Source organism: Rhinolophus sinicus, linkage group LG02 (assembly GCF_036562045.2).
Source record: "Rhinolophus sinicus isolate RSC01 linkage group LG02, ASM3656204v1, whole genome shotgun sequence".
NCBI lineage: Eukaryota > Metazoa > Chordata > Mammalia > Chiroptera > Rhinolophidae > Rhinolophus > Rhinolophus sinicus.
The window spans coordinates 127066319-127093614 of record NC_133752.1 but is presented as its reverse complement, the minus strand read 5'-3'; the positions used below and the strand labels follow the sequence as shown (position 1 = coordinate 127093614).

Genomic DNA, 27296 nt, shown 5'->3' with positions numbered 1-27296 from the left:
GTTGATGCTATTATTTTAAAAAAAATCTATTTATTGTCACCTCTCGCTTTCAGTTCAACAATGATTTATTTATTTACTGGTTAAATCTCATTACAGAAATGTAAAGAAATTTTCTCCCACCTTCTATTACTGTATTAAATAAACATAGTTGGAATTGACTAAGAGGCCTCTGACTGATTTGGAAATAATTCTATTATACAGAACTTTCTATTATAAAGTTGTTTATAGTAATATGATTTGGATCGTCTTCCATGTGACCTTGGCTGGCTTATTTTAGGATAATACGTCTAATATAACTTGTTTCCAAGAAGCTCCATATAATACCTGCAGTTCTCAGAGGAAACTACAGAAGGACTACATACCTTAGTTTAGAAATCACTGTGGATTCAAGAAATGGAGAGTAATATAGTAGAAAGAGTTATATAGAGTTGGGTTCAAATACTTGTCCTCCTTCTTATTAACTGAAGTAAGTCTGGGCAAGTTACTCAACCACTTCAAGTCTCAACTTCCTCTTTTTAAAATGGGTGTCATATTATCTATTTCATGGATGCAGCACACCAGTCATATGGTAGGTGCTCAGTAAATTTTTTATTATTACTTACCCCACTGTCCAAGCCTGCTTAATGGAGCTAACTTACAAATGATTTATAGCTTCCTTTTTCCTTCTTCCAGTTCTGAGTAGTTATGAAAAACTCATCAGTCATTAGCATAACTACTTAAAGCCACTACTTTGGCTGGATATATAGGGATTGCGGTTCATTTAGGTGAGGCATCCCTCCGCTAAACAACTGGACAGCCAATTTTTTTTGAAGCACATAATGTTAGGGATAGAATGTTAAGCTACAGGGATGGTGGGTACAAAAATCCATGTATTATAGGATAACGAAAGAATCTACTTTATGGGATCGTCACTAAAATTAGATGAATTAGTGATGCATTGAAAGTGGTTAGTATAGTGGCCATAATAAACACTGGAAAATATTAGTTTTTGTCCTTGCTTTTATGATCTCTGTTAAGACATTTAATAAAGTACTTGCCATTCGTTTTGATGAATCCTCCAATAAACATTTGTACAAATTGCTATGTACAGGGAGTATGGGACATAAAATATTGCATTGAAAAGATTGCGCTAAATTGAATTTTAAATGATGAGAAGAAGTCTTGTGGGCAGAGCGAGGGAGAAGAAAGGTTTCCCAGACAATGGAGAGATGCAATATCCAGGGAAAGTAGCTCAAAGTTTGGGGCAGGTTGAGGTGAGAAATCATGGACTGTAGGGTATTTTTGTCTGAAAGAAAGACACCTGAAAGAGGTAGTGCATCATTTATATACATAGGTTCATTTATTTACCGTTACTCAATAACTGTGTGTTTGCTATGTACTAGATATTGGGACATAGCCATTAACAACACATTCATGATCTTCCTGAGTGAAGCTTAAAGTCAAGTGACAATGTATACATTGAATGAGGAATTTCATTCAGTACTGTGTTAAATGAGTGTTGAGAGGAAAGCAGAGCACTAATAGAGTATATTATTTCTATTTGAGAGAAGAGGCAAGAATTCAGGATTCCTTACCTCTACATTAATTTTTATAGCATTGAATTATGATATTTTGAAACAAATTCAGAAAAAAACATTTATATATTTTATCTATTTTTAGTAGCTATTTTCTTTTTACTATTATTTTATCTGTCATGTATTTTAAATTATTTTATTATTATGTTAAAATTATTATATTTGTTATTTATTATTATTTTACTATTTGTGAAAATAATTTTTGAAAAAAGATTTTAATAATATTGAAAAAATATGTATATATTTATATTATATTGAAATATATATCATGCATTTATTTAATCTTCATATTAAAATATTTTGATAACAAAGTTAATTCTTCCTTGAGATTATGAGTAATTATTTTGTTTTAATTTTTATATTTATAGATATATTCAGATATTTTTTCATGAGGTAATCTTTCAGGAAGGCAATAACACTTGAAAGAAAACCAACATTCAAAACTTGATATGTTAATAATAATGTGAAAACTTGATATAATGATTTTTTTATTCAGAACACACTTGAACTAAACTCTCATGATTTTAACTTTAAGCTCTTATAAAAGAAGCTTTTGATTCCTCGCTCTGTCTCCTACAGAAAATGTTATCCATCTCATAATTCACTATTTTATAAAAAATTGTTATACTCAGAGTTTCTTCTCTTTTAAGTAGTAAATACTGAAGAAAGGGGCCTTTACTTCCATGTTGTTATTTATTTATTTATTTTTGAAGAATAACTCACTTTATCCAGGAATTCAGGTTTTTTTCCTCCCTTTTATTGTACTACGTAATAACAAAAGGGTTAAAATATTGCATCTAATCATTTGCCTAGCATTTACATACTACTGTGATATGCAAGGTACTACATGGGAAAAGGGGGATAAAGACTGGATTCAACCCTCCAATAGGCCAGGTAGAATGAGCCTGTGATAGCTGTAATAAATAGAGATAGTTTTGAATATGACACGATTACTGACTTGTTTTAAAACTGAAATTAGTCATATACACTAAACAGCATTTATTCTTCCTTTGGAAGACTGGCAGAGCACAAAGGAAAGTGTTACATTCCTGAGAGCTGTCCATGTATCTGGAAAGATTGGGAGTACCTCTCAGGAGAAGTGATTGCCACACCATGTTATACCTGGTAACGAGATTCATTTATTTTACAAAAGTTTTCCTATTCAATTGTATTAGTGTCGATCATCTTATATTTACTTAATGTGACTGACTTTAGCAAAAACCAAATCAAGCCTGAGTAAGTAAGATTTTTAAAGGCATTCAGGCATTGTTGGAGAATTACTGTCTATAGGGGGATTGTACCATTAGTTTGTTCAATAACAGAAGAAACATGTGAAATATGATAATTTAATAGGAAAAATACCTCCAGTTTATAAGAAAGTGATAAACATTCCAAAGAGAAGGTCATATTGAAAGGGATGTCTTCTGTTTGGAAATAAGCCAAAAGAATACCATAAAATAAAATTGAAATATAATTTCCTTAAAATGTGGATCAAAAGTCTAAGCTTGAAAAAATTCATGTCTAATATATTTAAATTGACTCAAGTATAAGAGAGGGCACTGTGTCCTTTTAGTGACCAGCTAAACATGCCTATGTTTAAAGTTTTATTCCATTGTCTGTTTTCAGTGTGATCTAGGCACAATTTCTAGGCTTGGTTGTGGTGTCTGATAATTTATATAAAGTGGTAAATACATGGCTAGTTTGTCAGTGTACAAATGTTATCAGAATGAATTGGCAATATTTATAAGGACTTAGCTCAGTGAATGCTCTTGAATACAAACCTTCCAATGCTTATATTACTTGAAAAACAATAATTATAGCCAAGTTTCTTAAAAAGGTAACGGGTGTTATTTTCTGATAGTGTTTGTCGACGAGGAATGTTCAACTGCACATATTTTCCATGCCCAGCTGTATGCACAATATATGGGGACCGGCATTATCATTCTTTTGATGGACTGGAATATGACTATATTGGTGACTGTCAGGTATTTTTGATAAAGGTATGTCCCAATTACTTATACTTTTATTTGCAATCATGTAAACATGTCATATGAAAGCAAGTATGCTGGGCCATGGTATCTCAAATCCCAATGTCATTAATGAAACCTATCAAAGCTAAACAATTTTAAACTAATTTCTTTGGCTTATTCTAGAGTTTTATTATTTACAAGCGATGGGCCACTTCTTAAACTTTCTGTACCTCTGTTTCCTCATTTGTAAAATGAGGATAACAACTATACCTGTCTCTAGGGTTCTTAGGATTAAATGAGATAAATATATGCAAAATTCTCCGAAAGTTCTTGATATATATTTACTTTTCAATAAATGTCAACTATTTATTACTTATCGGCTTAGTTTAGTGAATACAAATATAAGACATTAGATTATGCATTGGATGATATATTGCTTACAGTTCTTGCAGTCAAGATATATTATTCTCAATTATAGACATGCTGTTTTAAGGACATATTTTGGTAAATGCTGGGCTTTGTATATTTGATAAAATCCTTAAAATTTATCATATCTTTAATGTTTTTGTATATTTTGTATACCTAAATTTTATTGAGATCTCATTGATCCCAGAATTAAATTTTTAAATGAAAAATGTAAGCTTTAGAAAGAAATTGCACAAAAATAAACAACATGACAGCTTTTCCTTCGGCAAGGTAACCTGAGATTATCTTGAAAACATTTTTTTTCCCCCCCTGGCTTTTAGATTATTAGAGGTTTGTGTGTGATCCTGTTCTCTAAGCATGTGTCAAGAAAGTAGACACATTCCCATTTTGTATTTGTTTGATTAAATAAGAAAATGAACAGTAAAATCTATATACTTCCAAACTTAAATAAAGCTTCTTCTTATGTTTTAAACTATTGAATTTTCCTTTTGGTACTACTCTAAGCCTCCTTTGTGAACAATTTTAAGTTTCTTAAAAAATAAATTCCTAGGAATGGATTTGGCAGTTAGATAATTATAGATGATGACAACTTGCCTATAAGGTTTTTGCTTTATTTTGTTTTGTGCTGTTTTGAAAGGCTTCGTGATGCTTCTACCTCCTATAAGTATTTGTCCTCTTAGGACAAACATTGTTTTACAAACAGTTTTACATTAGAATTTTCTCAACCCCTGAAATTTAGATTGTAAATTGAGAAGGTTGGAAACATACGTAACAGTTTAGAGATCTGAATACATAAACTGATACCTCATTCTGAACATGTGTCAGACTGATTTTGTACCAAATCCTCATTTCCCTTGACACTTAGGTATCTCTGATACTCCTCTAAATTCCCTTCTCTGATGTTCTGGATATGATGCAATTTCAGTCCTTCAATGTCTCTTCTGCTTTATTTCTTTGTTTCCCCCCACCCCGAACTTAGATGACTGAGTTGGCTCCTTCAGGACAAAGATTAAGCCTTAGTCATCCTTTTACCAGCACGGACTACAGTGCTGAGAACAAATTTATTCAATGAATGTTGACAGAACTGTTCTTGTCTGTTCTTGTTCTTGACTTTCTGCCCTTTTCTCCTAATGCTTGATGTGTTCATCCACAATCTTAACCACCCCTTTAGACTGATGAATTCCAAATAGACATGGACAGCTCTGACCCTCAACTTCCACTCTGTCATTCTGACTCAAGTATATCCCCACAATAATACATTTTTTCATTCTATTAATCTTTCTAAGACTCACATTGTTATCATACCATTGCTTTTTAAGAACTACAGTGACTCCCAATTACTGTCTCCATAAAGTCAAAATTCCTATGACATTTTTCTGTTAGCTCTATCCTTCCTCCGTGTCTTTTCTCAGGGTATTTTCTGTAGGCGATTGCCTCTGCTCTGCTCCCACAAAGTGGTATTTCCAGTTTACATTTACCTGTCTTGTTCTTACATCCAATTATATTTATAGACATCACGTCAAAAGTAAGCAGCTCATTATATTCTGATTATTTTGCATACGCTCATCTAGATTGTGTATCATTTTATGTCAGAACTATGTGCTACACTTCTTTTGGGGTCCTCACTGGACTAGCACAATTCTGGTAGCATTGTAAGAGCTGATAAGTTACCTGTTCAATTTTTTAACAGTTTCTACTAGAGGGTAGAAAGCACACGCTTATACTTAATTAGTATCTAATATTTGCTGTAAATGGGTATACATGCCTTCAACATGAAGTATGTAGAACAATACTTTTTAGACTTTCGTGTGCATACACATCATGTGAAGATTTTGTAAAAGACAGATTCTGATTCCATGGATTTGGAGCAGGATCTTGGATTCTGCAATTTTTACAAGCCACCCTGATGAACAAGCAGCCCATTCTTTGAGTAGCAAGGATGTAGAATATTTTCTTCTTTAAAAAACTGATTTTTGTTGTTTATGAAAAATTCCTGTTATTCTGAATAGTAAACTTTAAGTTATATCCAGGAAAAAGGAAGCATTGTTGACAATATCACGTCATACATGATATGTTTCCATTGGATATATCATTAATGTTAAAGATGCTTTTTATCATTTTAAGTAGTAAAACAAAAAGCTTTATTTTCATTTTGTATATGGAAAAAATTGTTTAAAAATATTTACTAAAAGAATTTAAAACCTTGTCAACGTATCACCGTCTTTGCAGACATTTTCCATTATGTAACAATGATCTGTGCTTATGCATTATCATTTCATTCATTTTAATAAACACATTTTTATGTCATATTTAATGTTAACTAAGACATGCCTATTCTGTATACTCTATATTAGAAAATATTTTTCCAAGAAAATTCTAAAGTTTTAAAGACAGTGATCATGTCTTCCATTTCTTTTTTTCCTATCCAAATAACTTAGCAAAATGTTGGGTATTTGGTGAATTCTTAATAACTAATTATTTGATCTGTATGTCCTGTCTGGCTTTTCTTTAACCCCTTGTTTTCCTTCACAGGAGAGAAATCATAGTATTACCACTGTATTTTCAAATGATGATGGCTCATAAAGTATTTCAAGTAAAATATTTGTCCCAATTCTGCTTCCTGGCAAAATGAAAATATATTCTTGTGTTTGATGCTGATGGATTGTAGCAGTCTCTTTTTATTAGTGCTGCAATGTAGCAGTACCATTCCATTTAGCAGGCAAGAGCCATTAACGTTTGGCATTTAGGCTTTATAAACTTGATTTCCTATCATCACTTTAATTTCCCACTATATTCTTCTGTTAAAATGAATACATCATGTTCAATTTCAAGTTTTAATGAGGTACGTCTGCTTGCATATAAGAAGACACGTCACAGGAAACATTCTTCCCATCTTTTAGTAAGCAATGAAATTTGGATCTCTAATTTAATATCTAGATTAAAATTTATCATTACGGTTCATGTAGAAAGATTAAGACATGAAGAATATTAAAAGTCTACATTTTTGACTTCTAGACTTATATGTGCCTTATTGTCTGCCAAAGCAGAAGTGTTCATTTTATTTATTTATTTATTTTTAATAATGTTCTTTAAGAAAGGAGGTATGTTTAAAACAATAGACTTCAGACCTTAACTTTTACTGAATTTAATTTGGTAAATAAGAAAAGAAAACGTACTATTAATAATTAATTAGAATTATACTAGTGAATTATTTATTGTATTATAATGGGCATTTTTACTAAAATTAATGAAACCAGAACCAGGTCCAGAAAATGGTTAGGATAGTTTGACCAGTATATACTTGACAAGCCAAGAAGTATTTTATTTGACTGAGGAGCAGAGAATTATTTCTTACCAAAGATAAATTAGTGATTGACCAAGGCAATCTACTTTCATGTCTTGAAATATTATCATGCCAGATAGTAAATTTCTTAGTGCTTGGATTTTTTTTTCTTTTTGATTTGTCTCTCTCCATATATATATATATATATATATATATATATATATATATATATATATACACACACACATATATATGTATATATATATATACATATATGTATATATATAATGTATATATACGTAAATATATGTATATATGTGTATATATACACACATTATATATATATATATATATATCTTACTCCACCTGTCTAGCTTTCCCATGGCAGGGCCTTCTTTTCCTCTGGAAGAATCCACATTTCCTTTGAGAAAGATAGAATATTGAATATACTATTTAATGAATGGAGCTACCAGCTCCATTCATTTACTTGCTGCTTTTTTAGTGGCAGGAATCACTTCTGTGAACAATATATTTAATATTTTGTTTCTTGTCAAGCAGCTCTCTTTACTCTTTATCTTGATTACAGATTCCAGGCTTTATCTTTGTTACTTGTAACATATTTTTATATGATGAAACTCATCATTTATTTTTTAGGAACCTGTGGAGAATCTGTAGTCTAATTAATAAAATTTCCTTTATTTGCCAGTTGGACATTTAAAAACGAATACTTACTCAACCTTATTTTACGAATATAATGTTACTTGACCCTCACATTGGAAGAGATATTAAAGTCCTTTTTTTGTGGATTGTGGAGTTTTAAATATAATCTAATTCTAGATACATAGTAAGTGCTTATCATATCTTTGTTGATGCCTATCAAGCCTTTAAAAAATGTGAGTTCTCTGATGTTTTATTCATTTTGGAGGCTGTTTACCCCTTACTATAAATAGCATGTGGAATATAGCACATTATTTTTGTGTTGAAGAAAATCTAGACTAAAGTCATAATTGTCTTTCCTGAGTTAAGACTAATTTAAGAGGGAAAAAAAGATGAGAAACCTAACAGTACCTTGAACTGTGCTATAAACTCAAAGAAAGAGGGAACACTGAATGTCTTCAGCAAAAATGAGAAATATAATATCCCATCTCCTAGATTCAGAGTGAATTCTACTTTCTTTAATCTGTGACAACCCCAATCACTGTTAGGGTTTTTCTTATAATTTGTTCTAGATTAGGGTTTTCAACATTCTCTTCAGGTGTATCTCAAATGTTCAATGCTTTCCTTAAGCCACTGAAAACCCTTCTAATTTCACTGCTCAAATTCCTATACCTTTCATCATTTTCACATCAATGTTTCTTGTGTGATTTCTATGTGCCAGGCCCTATAATGAGAAGTGAAGCTACCATGATGAGCAAAGATAGATATGGGTTTTGCCTCCTGTGAATCTTGGGCTGGTGAGGGAGAGTTATTAATCAGTTAATCACAAAATTCATAGAAAATGCAACTGTAAAAGTCAACGATGACCTAAATGCAAAATCCAATTAAACCTTTTCAATGTTTACCATATTTTTTCTTGAAGTGCCTCTTGTCTAGTCTTCTCTGACATAATTTTACTGCTTCTATTTGTCCATTGTCTCTAATGAGTACTCAGTCTCCTCTGGTAACTCCTTTCTCCAAGAGTTGCTTAAAACATTGGGGCTCACAGGCTCCAAATTTCCATGTCTGTCTCCTCTATAAAACTCTTTGTTGCTTGTGATCTCATAATACCTTGAAGATACAGACTCTGTTTTATGTATTTATCCATCGAAAATGAAAACAGAGAGGAAAGGAATTCAAGAGAAATCCATTACATTCTATTAAGGCAAATATAAAGATCCAGATAGAACTTGATAGAGCTATCTCTGTCAATTAAGAATGAAATGCAAATTATACAACAGTGTGGTACCTAAACAAAAAATAAAAAAAGAACTAACAGATAAAAATCAGATGAGAATTACATTCTGAATAAAAGTCACTCCCCATAAAATAGAAATAGTTTCTACCTTCTAGAAGTTATAAAGAAGATGATAGAATTAATAAAATAAAAAACTAAATGTATGCTAAGGGATATAAATAAAAGAAAAGGGAAATTATAGAATTAAGGAACAAATTGAGGCTCTAAAAACATTATAGAATTGATAATAGGTATTTCTTTTTAAAAAATGATGTTTATTTGAATGCTACATATCTTTCTCTTACCTACCTTCCATTCCATTGGCCATCCTTAAAGGTGACTGGCAAAGCCTTTCCTCCTAAAAAAATCTTTTGATATTTTTGAGTGACTTTCTATTTACCAACTGATTGTCTCCAAATCTTTTTTTTTTTTTTGCTGCGTTAGTCTCATAGAAAAGAAACTACTTTAAAACTATCTTAAGTTTTAGACTAGGAGATAGGTGGCCAATTTAAAATTTTCTCCAAATAAAAATCATTTACATGTATTTACCATCTTTAAGCCAATCATCTTGGTTCCCTAAAATGAAATTCTTAAAGTGGTTTGTCTTCCAGCTGCACGTGTGTTAGCAAACTTGGGAGCTTCCTAGGTGAAATCTGAAACTGGCCCCTGTACACAGAGGGCAAGGAGAGACTAAAGAAAGAGATAGGCCCATCCAGATTGGTAGGAGGCAGTTGTAATAAGCAAGGGAACTTACATATAAGGCTTGTCTTGGGTAGTCACAACACGAGTAGATCACAACTTTTTGCCAGAATCTCAAAAGTTTATATAGAAGCCTTAACTGGGTTCAGTCACTTACAGCAGTGATGGTGTCAACAACATACTGCTTTCTCAACTCTGAGTCGTTGAAAACTACTTCTTTCACTGTGGGGACAGTGGGCAGAACGAACAATCCGAGCACAGGGGAAGGGGGTGGGGAACCTCTGATTGTCTGGGTCCAGTTCACGGGTAAACCACCCATCAGGTCCTCTCTATGACCTCCTTGAACAGTGCAGTGTTTACTTATATTGTTTGTAGGACAAACATGCTGAAGACAAAAGGATCAGTGGCAGAAAGACAATTTGGACATTTATTGATATTTAGTATAACATATGTTGGCTATGTTATAGTGGATATTTTCAATCCAATCAGTTCTTTATAGTTTTCTAAACATTTCTATATCAGGAAATGCAGAAATATTTAAAATTAAATTATATGATAAAATCTAAAATAAATTGCTCTACAATTTTGATACTTAATGTTTTCAGAGTTGAAATGGAAATGAATCTATATTAATTTTATTTAATTTTTAGAATTATCTGAACAAAACTTTGTAGAAAGCTTTGGAATATTTTTTAATCTATTTGAGTAAAAAGATAAATATCTTGGAGTTTATTGAATTCATTCTTTAACTCCCCTTTCAGGAAACAAATGTTTAAATAGTTTTCTACTTTATCCATGTAAGGTAATCGTTAAATATTATATCTTTGTTGGAAATTTTAGGCAAAATGGCTATGATCTTTTACCCATAAGATTCATCCCCATTATTAATCTTAGATATTAAGGTTTTGTATTTACTTGGCATTATAATAATTTACATATTTAGATAATAGACCCTATGTATTAAAACCCTGTAAAACATTTCGATAGCACTATAGCATATGTTTTCCAGTAGTTATTTTTCTACTTTTCTATTTTTTAAAATTAGTTTATCAATTAAATATTTAAGTCTACACTCTATGCCTCTATGCTACCATGTTTCCCCAAAAATAAGACCTAACCAGGCCATCAGCTTTAATGCATCTTTTGGAGCAAAAATTAATATAAGACCTGGTCCCATTTTAATATAATATAAGACTGGGTCTTATATAATATAATATAATACCAGGTATAATATAATTATAATTATAATTATAATATAATATAATATAATATAATATAATATAATATAATACCAGGTCTAATATAATATAATGTAGTATAAGACCAGGTCTTATATTTTTGCTCCAAAAGATACATTAGAGCTGATGGTTGGCTAGGTCTTATTTTTGGGGAAACACAGGAAGAGCTGTTAAGGGAACAATAATGAAGACATTAGCTTTACCCTCAATTGTTTTACATTTACGGGAGTCATTAATAAACAAGAAGCTAAAAGTCGGGGCCAAATGAAAGCTCTGTTGTGGGAATGTAACTGATTTTGACTAGAAAAATAGTTACCAGGAAAGTTTCATAGAAGGGGGAGGCATTGGTACTGACATATTTCACCCCATTATAACCCACTTCATTATTATCATATTTTCAAACAGATTTTCTTTGCAGTGGAGCACCTCAGGGTGGTTTTCCTTCCCAGTGACATTCTGGTTAAGTGTCTGCTCTTTCAGGATAGAACAGTAGGGGGTGGGTCCTGTGGTAATTTGTGTGTAAAAACCTAACGGGAAATAACATCCCAAGGAAATCCTTGCACAGGACAAATGTGACAACTGAAGGGTGTTTTGCCTCCCGGGTAGCAGGAATTCCTGGATGCTCTGATATCATTCATGCAGCTCAGACATTCTTTGTGAATTCTCTACTCTCCGCTTCCTCAGGCTTGCTTGTATAACTCTCTTTTCTGTTTTTTTCTTTCTTTCTCTATCTTTGCTTCAGTTTAATCATTGTTTCTGCTTCCTCATATCTTAAGCTTGCTCTCAGCAGTTCAGCATCACTTACCTTCTATTCTATGTCCATTCACCCTCAGATCTTACTACAAAAACTTTTTTTTAAACCACTATTTTCTGGCTCAAATGTGAGAGATAATCTATTGGCTAGAGTTGTCTATTTTCTTGCCATCATTAAAGTTTGTTGACCCATAATTGAGTGTAATGCTTTGGGTCCATCAACTCTGGGACATAAACATTGCTACCTGTGGCTTCTGTATCAGCAGGGACTTTGTGTGGGGTAGTTACTCTTAAAAGGCTGGGGCTAGGACAGGTGCACAGATTGAGATGTCAAGTAAAATAATATACTACCTTGAGAGGTGCTGACATTTTAGGTTTCAGAATCACTTGGGAGAATATTCTTCAACAATTGCTTTCAGTACCTGAGAATAAAGGGTTTGAGAAATCCCAGTGGCACACTGATGTTGACTTTATTCCTTTAGCTTTGTAGTCATTCTTACTATGTTGCTTAGCAACTCTGTAGCATTATCTCCAAGCCTAATATAACCTGAAAGACATTAGAAATAGAAATTGTAGAAGTGTGATTCTTAGGAATTGATATTGTTTTGTTACTGTTAACATAACATGCTATTACAAGACAGACCATACAGTGTGGAATATTTCTTGGCTTTTCTGAGTTAACATAAAGAATACAGATAACATTGATGTACTTTAGTCAAAAGTAATAGAAATGTAATGTTAATAGAAAGCCTTTCAGGCAGCTTTTTACATCCTTTAATCTAAATAATTATTCCCAAGAGGAAGAGCAAAATAAAATCCTAAATTATGTATTTTTTTTCTTCTTTGAAAATCATTAATTAAGGCAGAAAAGTATGGCATTATTTTTTGAGTAGTACAATGCCATAATCATCTTAATGACCCTTATTATTCTCCTTTTCAAAATTTAGGCAATGCTTTGCAAAAGGATTGTAAGGGAGCAAAAGCTCTCAGTTCCTATGAAGAAAAGAAAAATGGGTCACAGAGGGACACATTCATTTTTCTGTCAACTCTATTCCTTGAAAACCTATCCTCTAGGCACTATTCTATAGTAATTACTAATAAGACAGGAAGAATTTTGACAAACCAAGGGATATATTGAGCTAGTGCTCATATTGCTGGTGATATGAAAAACTAAATGTGGAGAATTTGCATCAAGACTGATACGATTTCCAAACATTTAAATATTTTTCTCACTTTAAAAATAAACACTGACTCATATGTCTAAAAATGAAAAGGATTCGGGAAATGTTTGTGAGTTCTTAAAAATTTGGTATTGAGTCCAAAGAGAAATGTCACTATGTTCTGACGAAATTCCCACCTTCCCCAATTTAGCGGAGGAACTCTTAGAGAAGTGTGGCTTTTAACTTTTGGGGGGATAGGGACCACTTCAAAAATTTGATGAAAACTATGGACTTTCTTCCTAGAAAAATAAGGATACCCCAAAACACCATTTTACAATGAATTTCCAGGGTCTGTAGACTTACAGAAGCCTATCCATGAAAATGGGATAGAAAAGTAGAAACCCTGATTCTAGACAGCATGTGCTTAGTGGATTTAGTGGGAAGTGGCCAAAAGAAGGTGAGGATGAGGTCAGAGGTGAGGGCATTAGATTTAGAGTGTGTGGGGCTAAATAATAGTCTCTCAAACTAAGGATTCTTTGTAAACTACAATTGACTTTTCTCATCAACCACTGCTAGACCCTTCCTAACTTTTCTATAGGTGACATAAAAAAAAAAAATTAGAACTCTGTCTCTGCCCTTATTTAGCTAAGCTAATCCTTCTTAACCTGTTTCCTAATCTGTAAAATGGACATACTTAATTCAAAAAGTATCATAAAAATTAAGTGAGATCACATATGTAAAGTTCAAAGGAAGCCCTGAAATGATATGTATTGTTTTATTTACCAACACGTACCAAAGTTTTGTATCGATTTCTACTTTAACCTGTAGGCAAATAATTATTTAGCCAGAAAACCCCTTAAGATAAAATGAAGATATTGTCTAAAATGAAAATATTGATTTTAAAATTTCCATAAGTGACATGTCTTTTTGAGTACTTATTGAAAAGAAACTGATTGACAGGTTTGCGCTACCATAATAAAACAGAAGGAAAAAAAGCTTGCTAGAAAAAAAAGTAACAGAAGATAGTAAATGTTTAAAGATTGAACTATCTTGGTATATTTTCATAAAATTCTTCATATTATTCATCAAAATGATCTTTATTTTAGAGGTAAGTTGTATTTCAGTGTCAATACACACATTTGTAAATCTTGGTCTTCTTTAGGATTTGTTAATAAAAAATAGCTAAAAATTGTATATACTATACATTTGTATTAACATAATATTATTGACATTTCAGAGTGCAGATGATTCAGATATATCTGTCATTACCCAGAACAAGAAATGCTTTGACAACGATATTGTTTGTTCTAAAAGTGTTTTGATTTCAGCTGGGGATACTGAAATTTACCTGAATGATACTCCTTACAAAGAGGTTAGTGAATTTTTTATTTTAGGATCGTTTTAACTTGTCCTGAGGATACTGACAATAAAATAGAAATAATTTGGAGTATTTTTCTCTGTAAGTAGTTACTAAATTCAGATTTTTTTCTTTGTCATTTTATGTGGCTTCAGTCATTCATATTTGACTTGTCTGTTTTGTTTATACTCTAATTCTCCATATTTTAATTTTTTCATCTTTTCTTCATTCCTATGGGTATCACTCAGGCCCTAGCAACAGTTACCTATTACCTGGAGTATACTTTAACATACTCCAAACTAGACTCCTGGCTTCCAGTCTTAGTTCCTTTCCTCTAATCCACCTGCCACACTGCAGCCAGGGTGGTTTTTCTAAAACGGAAATCTAGTCCCCTGTCAGTCAAATGCTTAAAAACTTTTCAATGACTTCGCATTGCCCTTACAAGCCCTCACCAACCTGGCCCTTACCAACTCTTCTGCCTCACCTCGCATTTCTTTTTGCTTCGAGTCCATGTTACAGAAGTCGGTGCTTTTATCAGTTCTACAAATGCTCTTTCTCTCATCTCTGGTTCTTCATGAAACTCATTGCTCCTACCAGGATCAACCTTTCCATTTAACTTGTTCTTATGTGATAAATCGCATTTATCTTCTTCAGGGATCTCCTCCTCATGCCCTTGAGCACCCTGTTAGGACATGCATCACACTTTAGTGAAATTACTAGCGTGGTTGTCTTCTCCATTTGTCTATGAGTTAGTTGTGTGAGAATTGGAACCACTGTCTCCTTTGTTTATTCTTGCATTCTTGGAGCCTGCCTAATTTGAAAGAATAAATTCATTCATTCATTCATTCATTCATTCATTCATTCATTCATTCATTCACAATATCAACTATGTACCAAAGTCTGCATTAATTATTTATACTACAACAACTAAAAGACAGGGTACTTACCTTTAAGGAATTTACACTCAGATGAGGAATACCTTCAAGTGAGTAAGGATGCATAGTGTGATGTGCTAGGGAAAGAGTATGTATAGGATGGTATGGCAACTCCTGGGGAGGAGACCTGAACCAGGCTTGTTTAGGGTAGTTATTAAGAACATAGACTTTGGAGCCAGTTAGTACTCACTTGGAACTGCTGTTCTGTTATCTGCTATCTGTATCACTCTGGGCAAGTTGCAGGTTTCCCATTTGTAAATTTGGGATGATTATGAAATCTACTTCTTAAGTTCACACGTCGATTAAATGGAATAATGGATTTCAGGAAATGGCTCTCTTCCTCTCCTTCACAGTCTTTATTTTTGAAGGTTCAAAAGACATGCTCTGGATGAAATCTTTTGAACTGAGTCTCAAAGGATGAGTAGGTATTAGCCAGGTGAGGAGAGGGCGTAGAAAGGCATTCAATACAGAGGAATGGTCATATTGGAAAGAATAGAGTTGAAAAACAAATGGCATGTTTGAAGAACTCTAAGTGGTTTAGTTTGGTTGAAGTATATGGAGATAGTGGAAGGAAGGAATGGCGAAGGGATTCAGGGAGAGGTGTCCAGACTGACTTTAATGCAGGGCACATAGGGCAGGGGCAGTAGACAAGAAGGCTGGTTCCAGACCATGGAGGCTCTTGAATGGTGTAAGACATTTGAATTTATTTTACATGTTAGAAATTTTGGAGTTGAGAAGTGACATGATCTGACATATGGCCTTTAAAAAGTGAGATTTTAGGACAGTGTTCCTCAAAGTTTGGTCTGCAAAGTTTCTGCATTAAAATCATCTGCAATATTTGTTATAAAAGCTTGTTCTTGGGCCCATCTCAATCATTAGAATGGTTGAGTTTGAAAATGAAAATTGCTATTTTTAATGGTAACCCAAATTCTGTTGCATACTTAATTTGAGAACCAGTGCCCTAAGAACATAGCCTAAATATCAGAAACATTGAGCCACTGAGACTAACCAGACAGCAATCAAGCTTGGGACAAAACCAAGTTTCTGTAGTTATGTTGACAGACATCCTTTTGAAGTAATTACTGCAGTTTGGTACAGCCATCAGCTGGATATTCATTTGTAGGGGAAGGTTCTATCTAAGAATAAGGATGTGTTAAAAAAAATGAAGAGAAAATAGTAAAATAGTTGAACACATTTTTGAAGTGGTAATTACAGCTCTGACAAAATTTCAAGTCCAATTTTCTGTTCTGCATGTGTTGATGAATCTCCTTCATACAGGTCAATGAGGGAAAGTCTAAAAATAATCTGAGTGTAACAAATTCCCCACTAATATTTGTTCTCAGACATCAAAAGTGAAAATAATTACATTTCTTTTATGGCAGATGGATTGTTCATCCAATGGAACAAAATAAACCTCTTGTTTTTCTCAATAAATGCGCAATTGTAATTTTACTAAATATGAAAGATATAAACATTTTATGAGTTTATTTAAGCTGTGCTTTAAATGTTTTAATTCTCCATATTTACACTATATCTTTTTAACATCACTAGAGTTTGTGTGAAGTGCTGTAATTCTAATCTAAATTGGAGTTCTCTATTTTGGGCAAATTGTAATACCTCACTGTACTAAAGAGAAGCATCCTTACTTAATCTGAAATGAAAGGAGTACAGCATCTCCTGTTGGTTAAAAAGTATTATTTGTCTTGTAGTAAACTGCGCTGTCTAGTAAAAATGAAGGATTTCACCTCTACAGATAAATAGAAAAGATATGCTTTTATATCAGGGTAATTGATGCAAAACCAACGTGGAGGAAGTCTAGTAGTAAACTGCCTTATCCAAAAATTCATTTTATGTTCTAATGATATGTCTACCAGCCTGAAGGAACATTAATAGGAAAACGCATGAGAGAGTATTTCATGGGTTGAAAAGGAGTTGTAAGCCACAAATATCCTACTTACCTGTTTTCAATTGTTGCTGATCAGGCTGGAAGGTGAGACCTGTGAACAGTCAGTACAGGAAGGTATTAAAAATCTATGAGGCAAGCCTTGATCTAGAAGCTAAGGATAGCACCATAAACTTGGCAAAGTACATCTTTCAAGGAGCTAGCATTCAAGTGGGAGGTCGGGGGGAAGGGAAACAGATAATAAGGCCAAAGACAAGTCAGATAATAGAAAGGTATTGAAAAGTGTAATCAAAACAATAGAAATAAGTTCTATGGCAGAGAGTGACTTGGGGCAGGGCAGGCTACACATTTTATGGGCCTAAGTGAAAAATGAACATGTGGGGCCTCTTGTTCAAAACAGGAAAACAATTTTTCCTATTGTTTTACAGTCTCCCATGAACTGTCATGGTATTTTTCCTTTATTATTTAATGACTTACTTGTTGGGCACAAGGATGCTCTCAGGTGAGCACAGGGACCCAGGGCCTTGCCCCATAACTCACTCCAGCTTGGCACTTGGCAGTAGAAGGAAATGAGGTGAGGTGGAGCCCATTAACAATATATAGGTTACACGCCATATACTGTTGTATACATCACGCGGAGCTCTTGTAAGTATGACCTTGGTCAACGAGACTGAGAACTCCTTATGGATATGACTAAGTTTATATAATTTGTCCTATGGGATATTGAGGAAAGTGTCCACTATGTGTAGTATTTCTAAAGTATGCTTTTGTTCTTACTTTGGGAAAGAAAAATAACCAAAGGATTCCATATCTCCTTCACAATTTTAATTTTGCTTCTGGATATATTTGTTTTCTTAGTTTGATTTAACCATACAATTTTGAAGTTATTATATGAGTTAATGTTAATGTCATAATTCAATATAATTTTTTTATAGGGAATATCCCCTGCTCATAAAGCTTATTGTATATTCTCATTTTAGGCTAAAGACAATAAATTTTCCCAATGAGTTCCATCTCTAATTTCTTCTTACTATCATCCTTTCTAGCATACAAATTATTTTCTTTTATTATGCAAATATGGTCAGTCATGTTTCTGTTCAAGTACCTTTATTAAGTACATTTTGCACGTGGAATAACAGCGCTTGCCTCTGTGGGTAACATGGTTGCAAATGGTCTCAGACTACACTTGTCATGGAATTCATACGCTAGTCCTTTGGTGCCCTTAAGCCTCTATTCAGGTGGTTCCTTTTGGTTGGAATGATTTCTTGTCCATACTCATTTTCAATGCTCTATACCTTCCTATGTATGGCTTCTTACAGAACAGTTCATATCCCATCCCTTTCAAGAAGTCTTCCTGAGTCCCCCTGATGGAAATTCATCTTCTCTCTTATATGCATATACTGGAGGTGCCAAAAAAATGTATACAAGTGGACACTTTGGTCAATGTTGCTCAAGCAGTAGTTCGCCATGATCAGAAATGTCTGGATGCTGATGGTAACTACTTTGAGCACCTCTTGTAATTGCAGAAGTCAAATGTGACATGTATTCATCTTTTGTTATCAGTATACCGTGTTACCTGAAAATAAATCTTGGTCGGACAATCAGCTCAAATGCATCTTTTGGAGCAAAAATTAATATAAGGCCGGGTTATATTATATTATATTATATTATATTATATTATATTATATTAAAAACCCGGTCTTATATTATAGTAAAATAAGACCGGGTCTTATATTAATTTTTGCTCCAAAAGACACATTAGAGCTGATGGTCCGGTTAGGTCTTATTTGGGGAAACACGGTATATTGAGTATTACAATTTTAATAGTGTTTTCCTATCTTAAAATAGTATATATATTTCTGGCACCCTCTGTATACACACACACACACACACACACACACTCACACAAACTTTGTGCTTGTTTTCTTGTTATGTATATATGTATGTAGGTAGGTAAAGTAAAATGTTTTTAGTACTCAGTCATATTTATTTATTATCAATACAGAATTTCTGAGTCAGCAGATATATCCCCTTAATTTATTCTATGCCCATGCTCTTGTTTATGCTCTTTTCTATAACTGGAATACCTTTTCCCCTTTGCTCATTTATCTATGCTGTGCCCATCTACCAGTTTGTGTCTCATTACCTATGTTGTGTATTTTCTGTTTTATGCATTTGTTTTGTCTTTTATTACAAAATTCAGAAAGATAGGACTAAGCAAAAATACTAGTACCCAGATACTTATTGGTGGATAATAAGTTAATGTTTATATTTTGATTAGAGAACAAGGATTCACTTCTTTCTTTATTATTTTTTTAAATTATCTTTTTAAAGAAACTATCAGGCTTTATTCTGGAAAATGCAACTACATACCAGCTTTGGAAGGCAGGATACTACATGGTAGTATACTTTCCAGAGAAAGATATCACTATTCTTTGGGATAAAAAGACAACTATTCATATCAAAGTTGGACCACAGTGGAAGGTAGGTCAACCTATTTGGTGGGTCAATCCAAATAAAATGCAAGATATGAAATTGTATTTACCTTTCAATATTTGGTAGAAATAAAATGATTGATGTTTTTCAAGAAATAGGTTATATTTTCAGAATTACTAACTCATACTCCCGTGAAGAACCACTTTACCAATTAGAGTACAGTGTTGTGTACAGTTCTTTTTTATTTTAACCTTGCAGTATCCAGTTTTTGAAAGTTATTTATATCAGTTTCACTCTTCCCACCCCCTTCAGTATGATTATGGGATATGTTTGTAATGCAGTTAGATTCATTTATTACAATCTGTATTCCACCTTTCCTCCATATTTTGGATATATTTTAAAATGTATATGCAGTAAAATTGTAAAAATATGTAAGAAAAATTACTCTTATAGTCTACGGTTCTATGGATTTTAACAAGCGCATGGAATTATATATCCACCACCACAGTTCTAGATAAAACAGATTTATCCACTCCCAAATTTCTCCCATGTTGGTCTTTTATTGTCAACTCTTACTCGTATTCTCTATCCTTTGGCAACCACTGATCTATTTTCCATCTCTATAGTTTTGCTTTTTCTGGATACGATATAAGTGACTTGACAAAATACATTTAAGATTCATCCACATTGTTGAATAAATTAACATTTTGTTCTTTTATACTGCCAAGTATTATTCTGTTTTGTGGTTGTACTAGTTTGTTTTATCCATTCATTATTTAAGATTCAATTTGGGTTCTTTACAGTTGTGCCAATTTATATTTTAAATTATTTTAAAGGTTGTTTTCTGTTCAATATTGTATTCAGTATTATTAAATATGATTATTATTTTAAATGTTTAAAATTCCATTAAGTATTTTAAATTTATATATTAAAGTTGTTTTTTAAATATTGATGTAGTTTTAATTCAGTAGTTTAAATTCAGTTGATCTGAAATTGAAATTGAGACTCGTGTGTATAATCTGTGGCAAGTTAGGGAAACAACTGAGGTAGTGACAATTTCTCATAAAACTATGGAAAAGAGATGTATTTAAGCAGATTTTAATATGTTATAAATTTAAGATATGATTGTATATTGAAGTCATTTTCTTTCCTCTAAATGAGAGAAAACCCCCAAATCTGCTTGCTTCTTTGATGCAGATGAAATAATTTAGTCATTGCCATGTTTCTTCAGCTATTTTTCTCTGCCCTTCTTCATCATGAATCCTCCCTTCCCTAATTTTTGGAAACAAATTAAGCATTGAGATTTCTACATCCCCTCCTACTGCTGTCTTTGATTTTTGGGTGACCAATGATGGGGTGGCCACTGTGTTTGGATAAACTCTGTGACTTCTGAGAGCTGAGGCACTGTGGTAAGTGGCCTCTGCCCTTAAGGAACCTAGGGTTAGTGTCAGCTGTGCTGGAGACACTCTACCATTGATGAAGGGCTACACACCATTCTTCAGTCCATAAAGAAAGAGTTCAGTTTGTTTAATTTTGAAGTTTATGGAGGATTGCCATTAGTTTTGGAACATTCTTCCCTGTGTGCTAGACCATTACTTTTCCCTAAGAGTTAAGTTTTTCACATTATTTGAGAAAACACAGTGGGTATTGTTGATGTAAATAATCCATATGGCACTTGCTGTAACCATTTTGTAATCCACAATGACTTTTATAAAAATTAGGCAAAATTTGGATTTTGTTTATTGTGTCTCACTGTGGCATGATATAAGAGTGGTAAAGTGAATTTTTTCTTTCAATGTTATATTTTTAATGTTTTGGCTTTTTAGTCTGACCTCGAAAACATAAATTATTTTATTGTTTCGACATTTATAGTGCTACAAAACCTTAAACATATCAGGAGGTAGGGCTTTCATCATTAAAAATTTATTTATATATACACGTATGTATACACACATATACTATAATATTTGTGTTATACTTTTCTAAGTTACTTGTGTTATTAGTTGTATCAATGTTAGACATTGGTAAGTGTAGAAGGATAAAATTTGGAGGATGGTAAACATTTTTGAAAATTTATAATAATTTTTAAATATAATTAACTACATATGAAATTCCACCTTAAGACATATTTTAAATGATTGTTGTAAAAACTTTTTAAAATGTTCATTTTAAATATTTTAAAAAATATTGTGAATGTGAATCCTTAAATGTTGAAGTAAATAGAGAATATTTCATGGTAATTTTCTTTTCCTTTAGAACAAACTATCAGGATTATGTGGAAACTTTGACAAATGTACCTCAAATGACATGACCACGTCTAATAATTTAGAAGTGAGAAATGCCCAGGTATTTGGAGATAGCTGGGCATTAGGACAGGTAAGTTTAAAACTAAACAAGTATTTTTTTGGTGTATTTACTCACTAGGACATTTTACTCTTCTTGGAAAATTTATTTAGGTAACACTATTTTATGTAATATTTGTATAGTGACTCATGGTTGACAAACTACTTTTAAATTTATCTTCTCATGTAATTCTTGTGAGAGCCTAGGAATGTAAAGGGTGTTGTCTTCATATTATAAATGGAGAAACTGAGGCTCAAGAAGTTTAAATGATTTGTCTGATATTATATATATATATCCATAAAAAAGCAGAGGTGGCATTCAAATTCACATCCTTTAATTTCATGCTTTTCTTCCATAGCAAAATGCTTTTTCAAGGTACTGTAGTTCTAATGATGTGCCTTTTGTCAACTCAAAGCATTTACACAAAGTAATGAATAAATGAAGGCAGAATTTCTTAACATTGTTTTCTCCAAACCCTGGCTGTGTGTGAGGCTGTGGGAAGGAGTGGGGAGTGAATTTGTAGTCAACTACCTTTGGGAGCAGTTTGAATAAATTATTATACATATCTTTTTTTCAAAGGATTTCTTGAGGTATTATAAGTATCCAAAGGACACGTGTATTTGAAGTATTTCCCAAACTTACTGATACAGAAACTATGTTTTTATGTATTAATTCTCAAGGAAGGAGTGTTCTACATACTTTGATAAATGTTGAACTAGCTCAGAAAACAAATTGAAAATTGAAAATTGGAAATTGAAAATTCGACTCTTTTCTTCAAATTGGAAATTGAAAATTTGACTCTTTTCTTCTACTTTTTTTAAGCCTGTTTTTCTTTCTAACTGAAAGAAGTATCCATAACTACAATTTCCTGGTTGGTTACTATTGTGTTAGTTGCTTTACTACTTTGTCTAATTTACCTAATATATCTAAATCTCTTCAAAAAAATAAAAGGGGACTGGGGTAAAATATTTACCCTGTTCAGGAACATTTATGCTGTATATTCCAGTGTGGTCTAAGGTGAAGAATATAAAGGTTTATTTATTTTTTTAATATGTAAAATGTCTACTCCATGGAGAGACACAATTTTTTTTTTAATTAAGGCTATCATATATCTTATTGCATTTAGAAGTTTTTGAAGAAAAACTTGTCCTTTTAAAAATGAATTTAGTAATAACTAATTTACAGTAATAGTAAAATATTTGGACTAAACAAAGAATTTTAAATTCATGAAGATTTTTTTTAAATTCATAAGTAATGGACAAAGCTAAAAGTCAAAAATTCTTTTTCATTCTATAAGTTTTGTTTAGCACTTAATGTTTTCCAGGTGATAGAAACGTATAACATGAAAAACATATGGCCTCTGCCCTTAAGGAACTTAGAGTCTAGCTTAGCAGATGAAGTAGAAAAATTAAGAATGAAAATATGAGATAGGTGCTTTGATAAAGTTGCACACAATGTGGGGTTTGTGATAGTCAAAGGAAGGTTCCTGGAGGGGTGCCATTGAGCTGAATCCTACAAGATTTATGGGAGCTAAAAAAAATGCCGGTGATAGAAAAGAGTGTAGCTCAGAAGGAGAAAGCAGCCCTTTAGAAAATGTCAGGAAGGCTGGAGTGAGTGTGCTGCCTAACAGGAATTACAAGAAGTTCAATATGGGTTGGAAGTAGGGAATGGCTGTAATGCAAAATGTAGCATGCCAGGCCCTAAATTAGTAAGGAGGCTCTATGATCAAGCTAGAAATGTTAAGTCAGTAGAAATTTAGAAAACTATACACATTTGAGAGACATTAAAGGTTAAAATCACCAGCATCTGTTGAAAGGTTGTAATAGGAAGGATGAATCTGGAGAATGGAAGAAAGTCATCTATTTTCCTAGGTTATTAGGTAGATGCTGGTGCTCTTCCCTGAGGAAGGGCAAAGAGGAGAGTGGGTGGCAGAGGACAGAGAAAACATGACAATGGTGTTGAAATAAGTACAGTGTAGGGTATATTGAAAGAGAAGTGAGAGAGATATTTATGTAGAAATGTCCAGTGTTGAGATTTGGGAAAGAGATCTGGGCTGGCAATATTGATTTATATTCAGATTGTTGAAACCCTGAGAAGTGTATAGAATGAGAAAAAAGAGAGGTTTGAGGATCAAGCTTTTCAAAAAAGGGAGGGGGAGAGAGAATGTGGAGTAGCAGCCAATGAATTAAGAAGAAAACCAGTAGCAAATGGAGCCACTAAAAACAAATGAGAGACATTTAAGAAGGGCAAAGAAATAAACAGCATCAAAGGTAGCGAAAGGTCAAGTGAGATGAAGACTGAAAAATGGCCTGTATATATAGTAATGAAGAGATGATTGATGACCTTTCCCAAGGCGTTTCAGGGTGGTGAATTAGAAGAGGCAGAGACCAAATTGCTGAGTATACGAAGGTGAGCCTGTAGACACACACCTCCTCAGAGGATGGCTTGTGACAGAAATGAAAGAGGTAAAAACTGAAGGAGGGAGAACACTTTGCTCGTGTAATTATTTTAGTTATGTAAATGCTGCATGTAAGACAATTTAAAAATTATTTACCTCTACTCTCTCTCTTTTATATCACCATGAATTTTAATAGTATGTTTAATTGTTTTCAAAAATAATATATGCCATTAACATTGAGTTGACTGTGCACAGGTGCTTTAGGTACAGCTTGTCTTATAAAAATGAAAATATATTCGATGCGATTGGAAGGTATGGAGTCAGGATAGTTTACTCTGGTTTCAGCTTCAGAAATAACCCCTTTAAAAACTTTCTTTTCTCCCTTAACTTTTTCAACAGTGTGAAAGCTCATATGAATTATTTAAACCCTGTGAGGCACATCAAAACAAATTTCCTTATGCCAAGAAAGCGTGCTCCATTTTGTACAGCGATGTTTTTGCTCCTTGTCGCAATGTGGTAAATGAATACTTTACTAAACTTTTGAATTTAAGTGGGTACTTCTGTATCTATAATATTAAGACGAACAGGACAAACAATTTAGTTACCGATTGCTAGGAAGACAAATTTGGTAGTTTTTTTCTTTAAGTGATGTGTTTAGTTGATTTACTTTCTCCCTTACTCCGTCTTATTTAACAGCATGCATTTGTACATAATATTTGTAATAATCTCTTCTAGTTTATGAAGCATTTTTGCATACATCAAAGAAAGCTATAAATGATTGATCAAAGCTATAAATATTTTTCTTTACAGAACATTGCCAAATGGGCATTCTTCTCCTCAACCCAAATATAGTTTAAAAGCATTTCTAGTGGCACATTTAAAGTGGTTTTAGAAGCACATTATAAGATGGACTGTAACTTATTTAGAAATTTAATAGTTTAAAATATTCATAAAAGTTAAAAGTACAATTGGTAACAGAATATTCTTTTAATGCCATGTGAATATTCCAAATAATGAAACAATAAACTTGTATAAAATATTAGTCTGTTACATTGCAGATGTTAAAATTATAGTTGTGTGTCAATCCCATTACCTATTTTGCTAGCTCTTTGATCTTACATTTGCCTAATAAATTCCTTTCTGCTTTGGGCAATATAGAAGTTGGCGATATTGAGAACTTTTTTGTTGGCAGTGTTAAACTGATCATATCAAATTTTGAAAATCTACCAGTTATTAATAGTTTTCTTTAGAAGTTTGAGTTTTAATCAGTTATAGTTACTGTTTATTGAAATAATTCATTTTAACTCCATTTTCAGATTGATGTTACTTCCTTTGCCAAAAATTGCCATGAAGACACATGTAACTGTAATCTTGGTGGGGACTGTGAATGCTTGTGCACAAGCGTAGCAGCATATGCCTATAAGTGTTGTCAGGAGGGGGTATCCATTCACTGGAGATCATCTACTATTTGCTGTGAGTACCCGACATAGAACATCATCATCAGGTGGGAACCCTATAAGGAGATCCATATTAATCGTCTTATCACAGAACTAACACCGTGGGACTCATGGAAATAGAATTTCTTTAAGATGACTACATTTCATATTCCTTTGACAATGCAGGTACATTGTAGTGTAGCTAAAGGATTTATAAAAAGAAAAAATTGAGGTAATCTTTTCTGTTCTGGGTTTGACTGTTGTCACTGTAGCATTTGAATGATATTTATATACCACACTCAGAGAAATTGTTTATAACTCCATCCCTCTTATGGCTCTGTTCTGACTGTAAGAAACATATTTTTAAAAAGATTGTTTTGAATTTGCTTTCAGATTTGACTCTAAACTTTTTATTTACTTGTGTAGATGGTAAATCATCTGAAGACTTTATAATGATGTCATTCTGTGTTCTTTCATTTGGTCATTGATAAACACATGGCCATATCTTGCACATATTCAGATAAGTGGTCAGATTTTTATATAATTTAATATTTCTTTTTTCTTTTAGCACTTGATTGTGAATATTACAATGAAGGTATGTGACATTTACAGAATATCAGTATAGCAGTCTATTAAATGTATCTTCAAATTAAAAACTTTTGAACAGCTTTATTGGTAACAAAGTATGGATACTTCGTAATTTGGTATATAACTCAATAAAAGCTTATGCGTTCTAAAATGTATCTGAATTGCTAGGCATTTGTGTTAAAATTTATTCCTTGGAAATCTAAAGAACAGAATAAAAGGGCAAACAAAGCAAATAAACACAGAGACACAGAGAAAAAACTGATGGTTGTCAGATGGGAGTGGGGTTGGGGAATGTGGGAGAAGGTGAAGGGGTTAGAAAGTACAAATTGGTAGTCATAACATAGTCACAGGGATGTGAAACACAGTGTGGGGATAAAATTAATAATGTTGTAAAGACTATGTAGGATGTCAGATGGGCACTAGACTTACCAGGGGAATCAGTTCATAGGTTGTGTAGATGCCTGATCACTGTGCTTTACACCTGAAGCTGAATAATGTTGAATGTCAACTATAAATTTATATATATTTATATATTCACAGGATGTAAAGTACAGCATAGTTAATATAGTCAATAGTAGTATAACAGCTATATACAATGTCAGAGGGGTAGAAGACTTGGAGGAGGGTGTACCCCTCTGTGAGGGGTGTAAATATCTCCTCATTATGTTATTTTGTACACCTGAAACTAATAAAAAAATATTCTTTTTATGGAAAATAAGAAAACTTGGAGGGGGGTATACCCCTCTGTGAGGGGTGTAAATGTCTCCTCATTATGTTGTTTTGTACACCTGAAACTAATAAAAAATTATTCTTATGGAAAATAAGAAGAGTGTGTAACTGAATTCTCAGCACTTTAGGGGGCCA

General features: G+C 32.8%; 1 protein-coding gene across 2 annotated transcripts in view; it reads left to right on the top strand.

The window, feature by feature from the left end:
* Positions 1-27296, top strand: part of OTOGL (otogelin like) — a 142526-nt gene that overhangs the window by 53515 nt on the left and 61715 nt on the right. For both annotated transcript variants that reach the window (XM_019751251.2, XM_074325364.1), the window contains 8 exons: positions 2592-2699; positions 3436-3574; positions 14274-14408; positions 19566-19715; positions 21924-22043; positions 24808-24924; positions 25725-25881; positions 26413-26439. In XM_019751251.2, the coding sequence (XP_019606810.2) occupies positions 2592-2699; positions 3436-3574; positions 14274-14408; positions 19566-19715; positions 21924-22043; positions 24808-24924; positions 25725-25881; positions 26413-26439 (953 nt within the window). The remainder of the gene's footprint in view (positions 1-2591; positions 2700-3435; positions 3575-14273; positions 14409-19565; positions 19716-21923; positions 22044-24807; positions 24925-25724; positions 25882-26412; positions 26440-27296) is intronic.